General features: G+C 39.3%; 1 protein-coding gene across 8 annotated transcripts in view; it reads left to right on the top strand.

Annotated features, from left to right (window-relative positions):
• Positions 1-12,361, top strand: part of NFKB1 (nuclear factor of kappa light polypeptide gene enhancer in B-cells 1) — a 122,823-nt gene that overhangs the window by 64,196 nt on the left and 46,266 nt on the right. For all 8 annotated transcript variants that reach the window (XR_001515397.1, XM_006772997.2, XM_006772996.2 and 5 more), the window contains 5 exons: positions 885-1,048; positions 3,302-3,460; positions 4,949-5,053; positions 6,911-7,002; positions 8,690-8,828. Coding sequence is in view for 7 of the 8 variants with exons in the window: in XM_006772997.2 (XP_006773060.1) it covers positions 885-1,048; positions 3,302-3,460; positions 4,949-5,053; positions 6,911-7,002; positions 8,690-8,828 (659 nt within the window). In the remaining variant the exon portion in view is untranslated. The remainder of the gene's footprint in view (positions 1-884; positions 1,049-3,301; positions 3,461-4,948; positions 5,054-6,910; positions 7,003-8,689; positions 8,829-12,361) is intronic.

Genomic DNA, 12,361 nt, shown 5'->3' with positions numbered 1-12,361 from the left:
CCACCCTCCACACCCCCACCTGGTTACTGGTCATCCGTCTGGTCATTTAGGATGTGAGGGCCCCTGGTCTTTTATAATGTAGATACTTCTTTCATATACTTTATGTAAAAAATAAATGGTTGGAGCATTTTATATATTTTCTTTAGAATCCCTTAAATTGCTTTATTTAGCTTATTAACGTATTTTGTCCTATAGGTATGTAACCATCATGATAAAAGGTTCTCCATCCCTGATTACAGCTATACCTTCAGGCATGAGTCCATGTAGAATTAGAAAACATTCTAGTTGTAATGAATAATTTCAACCTTATAGATAACCTAGGAGGAGGTAGAATTCCTGGAAGGGGGACCCCAAACAGGACCTAGACTTTAAATTCCCATTGACTAGCCCAAGGATAATCCAAAAACAAACAAACAAACAAAATTATTTGAAATATAATATTCCTCTTATTCTGAGAAAAAGTTAGAAAAGTTAGTACTGTATTTGAATTAAAATATTTTATACAACTCTCCTAGAAAATACTTTAAAATGAGTCCATGTAAAATTTTCTATTAGGTTATATATACCTGTCCACCCCACTCCCTTAATCATAATTTGAAGGTCTAATAAACCCTAAAGACCAAAAGGTTTTGCTAAATTTACCACAGACTCATTTAGTGGAAAAACCCAATCTGTTCTGAAGGGACAGCTGGTTATAATCTTTATTTTCCCATTTGGTGAGTCTACTTTATATATTTCTGCAGAAATACTAATGTGTTTGTCTATGGTGTGGGCCCCAGTGATTGAGGACCTGTGTGTGTGTGTTTTAAATTCTCTGTGCTCAAGTGAAACCATATATTCCAGTCATTGACTGCCTAACCTTTGGTTGTTTTTGATTTATCCAGCTTTGCAAACCTAGGTATACTTCATGTGACAAAGAAAAAAGTATTTGAAACACTGGAAGCACGAATGACAGATGCATGCATTAGAGGCTATAATCCCGGACTTTTGGTGCATCCTGAACTTGCCTATTTGCAAGCAGAAGGTGGAGGAGACCGGCAGCTCACAGGTGAGTGTCACTCTCCCATCCTTACTTTTTTGAGAGCTCGGGCTCTTATTTCTCGTGTGTAGACTATGTCCTCATCTGGATGCCTCAAGTTTCTCTTTCAATCTGTACCCTAAGCTTCTCCCACTCTTTTCCTGCTCAGAAACCTTTGTTGACATCCTGCTACCTCTAGAATAAAATCTGTACCTCAATAGCCTGGCATACAAAGCCCTCACAGTCTGGCCCCGCCCACCTTTCTAGCCTCATCTTCAGTCCCACCTGCCCCTACCTCTGCCCACCTCTACCCCCTGAATAGTCATGCATCTCCATACCTTTGTATGTGTATTTCTCTACTTAAAACCACCTTTCCCTTTTCAACCTTTCAAAACCAATTTATTATTCAAGACTTAGTTTTAAAACAGCTCCTCTCTTTTATCTCCCCAGCTCACCTTCTTATAAGGAATCTTTCTTTTGATACTTAAGGCACATTATAAACTATTGTCTTTGTCATTAAAATGCTATGATTTTATGTTTTCCTGCCTTCGCTCATATTTTTTTCTTTCAACCCTAAACCTTGTCCCATCACCTGTACCATTTCTGCTTTTACATGTTCTCCTTTAGTCTGGCCAGAGGAGCTCACATTCAGATGATCCAATCATCATTTTCCACTATGTTCCATCTTCTGATAGCCAGACTCTATACCTCCTCATCATCTTTGACCCTCCTCCACTATGTGCTGCATGTCCAGCTAGTGGTCCATCTATGCTGTGCGCTCTCTCGTGCTCCACTCCATTTTTGCTGCTCTGTTTTGTCTCTCCCCACTTCTAATCCAGTTTACACCCAATGGTCAGATGGATCTCACCACTACTTAGTGAAGGGGTGGGCAACCCCTGGCATGAATGCCAAACATGGCACGCCAGTAACTTTTGCTGGCACGCAAAACCCTCTCTTATAATCTTCCATTTACAATTTTTTTCTTAATATCGACTTTTTTATTTTTCAGATAAATTCAGTGTAGGTGCTTCTTAGATAAATAAATAATTTTACATAACAAGTTATCTTTAAGAGTCACAAAATATAAACCTGATGTAAAATCTCTGTCATCAGTGATGCAGCAGCAAAAGTCCCACTGATAATATCAGAGTCATAAAGTTTTCTGTCGGACTATCAGTGTACATGTATACATTAAAAAATAAATGTATTTTTCATCATCATATACTGTGTTTTTGTCGCTCAAATGAATTTTATTATTTCTTCAAGGTTCTTCACATACATACACCTTAAGAGATATTAAGTAGGCGTAACATGTTCTCAAAAAATTAGGGTTGGCACGCAGAAGAATTTTGAGTCAGAGATTTTGCTGGTTTTGGCACACACTCACAAAAAGGTTGCCCACCCGACTTAGTGTCGCCCAAGAGCTGGCCCCAGTCTGCATTCCCAACTTGATTTCCCACCATGTCCCTTCATGTCAAACTGAACTACTGCATAAGGCACCATGGTTTCTCACTTCCTCACCTTGCCACATTCTTTCTGTACTTGAATCTTCCCTCTTTTTGGAATGCCCTTATTCACCCTCTTCATAAGTGCAAGTCCTACCATCCCTTCAAGATTTAGAGCAAACGTCTCTTCTGCTCCAAAGCCTTTGGGTTCTCCCCTCCTTTGGAATTCCATATCACTTCATCTGTAGCTCTTGGACTGTCCTCATCACTTGAATTATCACCTTTTATGATATAAGATAATTATGATGATATCCATCAGCATGAAAGTTCCATCAGGGGAAAGGAAGGAGCCAAATGTAGTTGAGTCATTTAGTTGCTTCAAAAGTACTTTCTGTGAATCTACTATGTACTCAAAGGAGGTTGCTAGGCACTGTGGAATGAACACAGTCTCTGTGCTCAAAGAGTTTTGGGATACTTAATTTTCACATTTCACTAAACCACTGATGCACAGTGGTTTATTACATTCTAGTCCTTCACATTGTTTGTATCTTCAACTCTTACTGTAGAGAGAAAAGGGAGAGTTCGTGGAGAGAGAGGAAAGGAGAGGCACTTTGCTACATGGAGGACAGATTTTACTGTAATCCACGGGAAATGCAAGTCTTCTTTAGATGGCTTTAATTTTGGATGCCATATATGGGATAAATTTAAAATTTTTATTAACAACATGAATTTAAAAAAAATTTTTTTTTCATTTCAAGCTTCTGTTATTGGGGCTTGATAAAAGCACTCCATCTAAAATGTTCTCGCTTCACCCTTGCCCTGTGCTGTATGGTCCTAGATCGGGAAAAGGAGATCATCCGCCAGGCGGCTCTTCAGCAGGCCAAGGAGATGGACCTCAGCGTGGTGCGGCTCATGTTTACAGCTTTCCTCCCCGACAGCACCGGCAGCTTCACCAGGCCCCTGGAACCCGTGGTATCAGATGCCATCTACGACAGCAGTGAGTGCTTGACTTTTCATGGGAGGCAGCTCCGTATAATGTCAAGAACAGACTTGCAGCCTGCCCTCGCAGTTACTTACTAGCTCTGAGTCCCCGGGCAAGTAATTAATTACTTGGAACCTCATGTTTATCATCTACAAAACGGGAATACTAAAATCGAATGTAAAAAGTTGATGTTGGGGTGGAGGGGGTCAGGAGGGAAGAGAAGAGACATCTGTAATACTTTCAGCAATAAAGATAAATTAGGAAAAAGGTTGAAATGTTAAAAGGTGCTCAATAAATGTAGTTATCCTCTCTCAGATGTGCATTTTAGTCTTTCACGTGTAATGCCAAAACTCTTATTCCTTACCAAGGCCTTGCTATGAGGGTATAGTGTTTGTGCTCTTAGATGAGAAAAGTATCTTAATTTTTCCCATTGGGAGTCTGAACAAAAGTTAATAAAAGACAACTATTTTTCTAGCCCACCTAATTCTCACATTTTTGATAGCCTTATCAAAATAGAAACTTCAAGGTTAACTGAGAGAGCAGCATAGATAGTATGTGGCTTCAAATTTCTATTATAGTCTGTGGTTCCTAGAATTTTTAAAGAGTTTTACAATGCTCTTCAAATTTACCATACAAATTTGTGTAGTAAAATTTTTGGTATGTGTGAGATTTATGAAACAGATATTCCCAGAAAGCCTGCAAGTGCACCACGTAGGCTCATTGACAGTTTCTAGGCTTTGGCCTGAGTAGGAAACTCCAGGCTCCAAGGACAACTAACTGATTTCTCTAATTTAAACACGTTTGAAAGGAAGTGAAAGAGTTATAAAATGATGTAGACTCATATATCAAAGTTCATCTCAAAATGCAGGTGTTGGGGGAACAAGAAAAAAGGAAGCTTTATACCATCACCACACAAAACTTTTGCCCCTAACCACACAGAATTCTAATTTAGTTTGGGGAAAAGAAATATAGCATCTCCATTTTTCCTTTTTGTAGAATAAAAGTTAAAAGATAGGTTAAGAGACTGGTCTATTTTTCTAGCCCACCTAATTCTTATAAATGGTGTTTCTCCTAAATTCATAGGACTCCTGTAGATGGTACATCAGTATCATGGAAATAGGCTTGGGCTACGTCTTGACCTAATTGAAATTCCACCAACCCGTGGCTTCGTTCCTCCCTGAGCGCCCGAAGAGCCCTTTCTTTCTGTCTCGGTCTCCGTGACTGTGTTAGTGGGAGACACCGAGCCTGCTCCTCTCGGCCTCCTCTACTGGGTGGTAATGAATGACTCATACCCAAGAGTCCTCTGCAGACTTCAGAAGGCATTTTTGTTTCATTTGTGTCCTTGCTAAAACAATCTGAGTGAAAGCATCCATTTAGATTTTCATTTGGTTAGTCTGTGCTAAGGGCAGGGTCCCTCGTAAGAGATAGGCTTATGAGGATAAACCAGGTGCTTGTGGAGCCGAGGCTAACCCAGGATGGTTTTTGTTTCCCTCCTGTGGACAGAAGCCCCCAATGCGTCCAACTTGAAAATTGTACGAATGGACAGGACAGCTGGATGCGTAACCGGAGGGGAAGAGATTTATCTTCTCTGTGACAAGGTTCAGAAAGGTAAATATATAATGTGATCCCAAGATGTGAAATATTTTGAGTGTGTCTGTGAGTCACTTTTTGACAGTGGAGATCCCTTTAAAATTTACACATTTCACCTCTTCCAACTGTATCTGTATTTTTTTAAACCCAACTAATTCACTTAAAACTTTTCAACAGAAGTAAAGAGAAATTCTAAAATGGTGGTAATCAGTGACATGTCAATGTTTTTATGTTTCAAAGTTTAGTATCTGAACTTAGTTAAACTAACAGAAATGAGAAATAGTCCATGCTTCACACACACACACACACACACACACTCTAATGTTTGTGTCTATTACATGTTGTGCCATGAGTCAGCTCTGACTCCCAGCCATCCTAGGAATGAGCAATGTCCACAGTGTCTTGTCCTCAACAGCCCTGCTCAGCTCCTGGAGACTCATGCCTGTGGCTTCTTTTATGGAGTCAATCCATCTCATGTTTGTTCTTCCTCTTTTCCGGCTGCCATCTGGCTTTCCAGCATTGTCGTCTTTTTCAAAGAATCTGCCCTGAGTTGTGTTGTCATTTTTGCCTCCAGTGATGTTTCAGGCTTAATTTGCTGGGAGAGCTTCTCCAGCTGCTTTCACAGGACATTGTGATGCCAGCTAAGGAAAAGAAAGAATAATTTTGACCTTCAGAAAAGGTTCTTGACATTAATCGTGTGAAAAATAGATCAATAAATTAGAAAAAGCTTACAGAGATTTTATTATTTTCTCAAACTTCACTCATTTTTAAAATAAAATGATTGGAAGTATAGTATAATAAAGAGCTGCTCACTGCAAAGTGAGGAGCGTTTTTAAAGTAAGCAGATAGACAACTGGAAATAGAGCCCCTAAATAAGTGAATTGTGGCTTTAAAAAGAAGAAAATTTTCATTTGAGGCTAAATGCTCTGAGGTAAAAAGTCTGAAAAAATAAATCAGACTTTAAGGTAAATGTATATGTCTTTATCAAAAAAAATTACACTTTCTATACTTATTCTGGTTGTCAACCTTATTTTTAAACCCATTCTATTCAAGTAATACACATTTCCAGATTCCTGGGCAAGCCAGGGAGATGCCAACCTGGGTTACACTGTCATATTTCTGCAAAAGTAAAATCCATGACTGAAGTGTGAAATGTCGGCATTCTAAATTTAATCTGAAGTGACTTGACGAACTTAATATTTTTAACAGTTGTCCAGTAAGGATTAATAAAGTATTATAGTGAGGCAGTATAAGAGAATGTTTAATAGTAGAATATTTAAGTCAGAACTATACTGTCTGTGTTCAAATCCTGGTTTCTCCATTTACTGCTCTTCAATTTTGGATAAATTACTTAACCTCTCCGGACCTTAGTTTTTCTTCTGCAAAATGAAGATATTAATAGCACATCTACAAAATTATTGTGAGGATTAAATCAGTTAATATATACATATAAATCACTTAGAACTGTGTCTGCCATATAATAAATTTATATAAATTAAATATTATGATGTAAATCTTTATTGAGTTGAACCACATTTCAGGATTCTGATATTCCTCACTATCCTTCATCTTTCTCAGGAGTGGATTGGTTTAGAGATGGAGAAGTGGGAAGGTCAAAGATTGAGTAAGAGAAAACTCGAATAGGTAAATCTGTCATTGTAAATGAAACCTGGGGCCCATTACTACGGTAACTAATAAAAAATTCAGTGATTTGTACCAATTTTAAATTATTAAAAAGTCAATTTCTTATTAATTACAGTACTTTCAAAAATTTAAGTACATAATAGGTAGAATCTGGAACCAACTTTTTCCCAGCATGAGTACAAATATAATTACACTATGTGAAATTATACACCTGACTGTGCCTGTTTACAGATGACATCCAGATTCGATTTTATGAAGAGGAGGAAAATGGTGGAATCTGGGAAGGATTTGGAGATTTTTCCCCAACAGACGTTCATAGACAAGTAAGTGGATGATGATGATATGTTGAAATTTACTAAATAGTTTTACTAAATTTACTAAATAGTTTCCATATATGAGAAAGGAAAAATTATAAATATTTATTTAACTTTCATAAAAGAGTACTATATTTAAGATTCTTATAGGTCATTCAGAAAAGGTATCTACCATAAATTTATGGGAAAGGTTCTATAACAAAACACCATAGACTGGGTGGATTGGATTAAACAACAGAAATTGATTTTTCTCACAGTTCTGGAGGCTAGAAGTTCCAGATCAAGATTTGACAGGGTCAGTTTCTGGTGAGAGCTCTCTTCCTGGCTTCCAGATGCTGCCTTCTCAATGTGTCCTCTCAGGGTAAAGAGAGTAAGCTCTCTGATGTCTCTTCTTATAAGGACACTAATCAGGGCCCTGCCCTATGACCTCATTTAACCTTAATTTTATCCATAAAAGGCCTGATATCCAAGTGCTGCTACGTTAGACATACAAATTTGGGGGAGATGGACACAATCAGTTCATAGCAGTGTTCTACTAGAATAATTATGGCGAAGCGTGCTACAAGAGTATTCTAATAAAAAGTGTTGAAAGAAAGAGTCTTCTAGTTGAGGCTAATGTTATCATGTGTATATGACTAAGAGATGAAAATGCTAAATCCCATCTTAATGATTACTCTGACTGACTGAGGAATACTATTTTCACACATGCAAACACACACACACACACACACACACAAGGACACAATCCAAACATCCATCAATACATGGCCAATTAAATAATGAAGTATCTATGTGATGGAATACTATGCATTTATTAAAAATAATGAGTACTCTACGAACTAATATGAAAACATCTCGAAGATACAACATTAAAACATTTTAAAAGATAAATATAACACAACGTGTGTATTTAAAAGATTCTATGTTCATGTATGCACATCCATAAAGAAACTCTGGGAGAATACAAAAGAAATTAATAAATTCTCCGTGTTTACCTCTGGGGAGTGGGAGTGGGTGGCAAGGAAACAGTAAGAATTGTTTGAATGGGGGATAGGAATGGCAAGAAGAAATTTCTATGTATGCCATTATATACCTTTTTATAGTTAAAAAATCTTTATTTCTATGAATATATTATAGTCAAAAAGTCAAACTTATAAGTAAAAATGCCAGAGGTGTTACAGAAAGCCCTGTACATGCCCTCAGCCTTGGCCAGTCTCACCTCAGAATAAACTGGCCCTGTGATGATGTCTTCCTTGAAGGGTTTAGTTACCTGTCTTCATCAGCAGGCCTGTAGGCTGATAATAGTACCACCTTCCTCATCTCCCTCATCCCAAAACCAGTCTTTCTGATGTCGCCGCAGATAATCTTGGAAGCTTTTAAGGCTGATTTAAAAGAGGAAAAGGTCCTGCAGTGTATTTTTTTCACATGATTATGTACAAGTGAAGACATCTGAATTATTAGATAAATGAAATAATAAACATCTGTAATACATCGGCACAACCTTGCTTCAGTTTCACAATGGCAGTTTAGTTAAAATGAATGGGTATAGAATTCTGAGTTGTAACTTTCTCTAGGGTACTGTATTTTCTTTGGTACACTGTATCTAAACATTATGCATAAAGAGTGTGTTTAATAAGTATAATTGTTAGAAAAAAAAGTAATCCTACCTTAACATTTGGACCTTTGTATCCTGCAGTTTGCCATCGTCTTCAAAACACCGAAGTATAAAGATGTCAATATTACCAAACCAGCCTCCGTGTTCGTCCAACTTCGGAGGAAATCTGACTTAGAAACGAGTGAACCAAAACCTTTTCTGTACTACCCTGAAATCAAAGGTAACTTGGTTGTCTATACTCTGGCTCCTGTTTCAATAAGAGGACAAGCTTATTATTAGCAAATATCAATTAGTCACCTCCTTTCAATTACTTCCTAGTAACTGTCCCCTGGGTCCAGGGTACTTATTTTTCTAGAGGAGAGAGAAGTTAATATACGATGGAATTAAGTCCAGCCTTTTTAAAATAATGTTATCTTCACCAAGCTTATATGAGATTTAGACATTGGAGAATTTGCAACTATTTATTGAGTAATTCGGGGTTCAGGCAGCAGAGATGACAAGATAAGGCTCCCTGTGTCGGAGAGTCAGCCACTCTACCCACAGGCCTCACGCAGGCGAACAGAAGACTCAGCCCCCATGCGGTGCAGAACTATAAAAATGAATAAACAACTGTTCTTTTCCTCACAAAAGACACACCAAGATGGGGAGAGATAGTCCCCTTAAAAAGTTATAGTGCGAATTAATTATTTTCATAAGTGAAGCGTCCACAGACACATAGACTGCTGAAGAAAGAGAACCCTTGCTTCTAAAGCCACCTAGAAGAAGCCTTCTGCAAGGTCCTTAAAATTGGGGATATACTTCAGTGTCTGGGCATGAATGGAAAAGTGAGAGTGTTCCCTAGGCTTCAGAAATCTGAGGAGCGGAAACAATTTATATCTGTTCAGAGAAAAGTGAGCATTATGAGCACTGAAACGGACTCCTGAGGCCAAGGAAGGCCGGACAGGAAGGCCAGGGCCAGGCTCTGACCCTGGGATTGGCAGCTCAAGAACTTTGTATTGATTCTGGAGAGGGGAACGACCTGGCCTGTTTGAATTTGGAATGATGGCTCTGACTTCTTTATATAAACACTTGGAAAACTATCTGAGCAGCAGTGAGTCAGAAGAGTGAAGCAAAAACCCAAGTGAGAAGTGGTGAGATTATTAAAGGTAGTAGTGCAAAGAATGAGAGGAGAAGGTGGGTGTAAAAGGCAGTTCTGTGATGGTGTCAAGAAGACCCAGATGCTGGTTGAGTAGGAGGTGAGGGAATAATTCAGAAGTCATAGATGGTCCTAGGAAGTTAAGTTGTTGCGCTTTAGGTTCTCGTGGCAAATTCCTAACAGGCCAGTTAAGAGCCAGATGGTGCTTCTCTTTTTGTTTGTATTGCATGGAGCTTTTAGTCAATGGTAGCCTGGAAGGTAAGTGCTTGAAGCATTTGGGTGGGATTTTGAACTTTCCAGACACCCCGTTCTCTAAGCCCACCATCAGATAGCTCCTACCACGACAGGGAAGCAATGAAAGTAATAGTCTGCACATGTGCCTCCTGTATCATAGTCTTCTGATGCCTAGATTCCAGCGGGAAAGGGAGACATGCAGCCTAGAAACCAGACTCAGCTTTTAATATTTCTAGGCTCATACATATCTGTGTTTCCCCTTTAAACACAATTTTCTGTGTTAGAAAAACTGTCATTATTTTGAAGACATTTCAGGGCAAGAAATCTTTCTTCTTTTCTCAGAAAGTAAAAAGAAAATTTGTCTACTTTTAAAGAGGGATGTTTAATCTAAAGCAGTGATTTCCAAGTTTTACGTAGGCTGACGCATTCAGAAGACCCCAGGCAGCTCCTGGGTGGGGAAATGAAGAACGGTTAGAGAGCGTCCGGGAAAGGTGAAGTGGGCAGAGCGACCACCTCTGTTTTGCCAGAGCCTGTCAGGTTTATATACTGGGATGGTGCATGGGATTTCATGTGAAGGGGAAGGGCTCCGCTGCTGACAATGTTTTCAAATCACCAGTCACGGAACGCACTATAAATGTGACTCATCAGTGGAGAGGTCACAACCTCAGAAAAGAAACAAGAACTCAGGAAGCATCTAAATGCTCCTGCCACAACATGAAGTCTACGAAAAGAAAGTCCTCCTTAAAATCACCCATCATGTTACTATCAGAGGATCCAACACACGGGTGGATTGTGGCGAAGGTGCCTTCGTGATTTCCAACTTCGGACAGCACTGCTGCCCTAGGACAATCATGTACTAAACTCCCTCTCTGGTCTCACTTCCCTTAAGTCCAGAGGTTTCCAATTTTGTCTGTGCCATGGCCCAGTTTGCAGTCTGTGAAGTCTTTGGATCCCTTCTTAGAATCCGTTTTCAATAGGTAAAATACTAGATAGGACCACAAAAAAGCTAGTTATATTAAAGTACATGTCTCTCCACGGACCCCTTAGGGGTCAGCGGGCACCAGAAAAAGAAATACCTGTTACATTCAATACTGAGTTTTTTAAGTTGACCCTTAAAATTTTAGAGTGAAATATAACCAGTGGACATCTGCTCTATTAGTCAAAAGAAATACATATAGCAAATACAAGATGATCTCTGTGCTAGAAGCACATCAGTAGATACCATTTCTTTCTAAAGATGGATAAGTTGCCTGTGTCCCTCTCCTGTTTCATATTCCTAATGAAATAATATTCTCTGTGAATCCAACAGTTTATAGGATGAGTAAATAAGTGTGATGATTAGTTATTATATAACCGGTGGAAAACTTGATAAATCTGTCCAAACCCTTTGGTAAGGAAATTGTTGGTGTTTCTCCACGTTGAGTCAGCTCTTTCTGTGGAAGCACAGTTTCTTCGGAGTTGACCCTCCTTGGCTGTTTTTCTTCCTAACAAGTCTGGACATGACCAGTTTTTAAACGATGATTTTCTAAGTGCGCTTTGCTCCCCTACTTTCCATGCTTCATCTTTCATCTGCACTCGGATGATAGAGAGAACATCAGTAAACAGCAGCATTCTTCCTAGCCCTGAGATGACGGAAACAGCTGCAGGATTAGAAAGAAGGGAAGATATTTATTTCTGCACATAAACAGCAGCCACAACTGACATTGAAAAATCAGCAATAGGACAGTTGGCTGCTGATGGGAAAAAGGATACCACGTTGACTGTGTATTCCATTTAAATAAAAATCTTTTATTTTTATTCCTTCAGCCCGAAAGAGAGAAGGGAGGAAACAAATTAATAGTAGGGAAATCAGAGAAGAGAAAGGGAAACAGAAAGAAGAAACAAGAATGGAACAATAGACCACAGAGGTAGTACCAGGACTCAGAGGGGCAGTGGAGCTGGTAAGAAGCACTGATAGTGAGAAACAAAAGAAAAATAGAGCAACTACACGAGGAATGAGGGAAGGGTCTAATGAGTACCTAGACCTGGACAGTCACTATATTTTAGTCTAGTAGTGACCATAGACCTGTAGCCTTCCTCTCTCATCCATCACCCCAAGGGTGACAGACCCCTCTTTCATTGTACTTCTGGGCTCCACCTATTTTCATTACCATGGTAACCAAAGAACAATCTCCTTCAACTTATGTCTTCACTGTCTCTGTCTCTCACTTTGATTCTTTTTTATTATTATTACTAGAGGCCCGGTGCACAAAAATTTGTGCACTCAGGGGGGAGGGGGATCCCTCAGCCCAGCCTGTGCCCTCTCGCAGTCTGGGACCCCTCGGGAGATAACGACCTGCTGGCTTAGGCCTGCTCCCGGGTGGCAGAGGGCAGGCCCAATCCCT

Source organism: Myotis davidii, unplaced genomic scaffold (assembly GCF_000327345.1).
Source record: "Myotis davidii unplaced genomic scaffold, ASM32734v1 scaffold226, whole genome shotgun sequence".
NCBI lineage: Eukaryota > Metazoa > Chordata > Mammalia > Chiroptera > Vespertilionidae > Myotis > Myotis davidii.
Note: the sequence above shows the minus strand (reverse complement) of the source record. Positions and strands in the feature narration are given on the sequence as shown.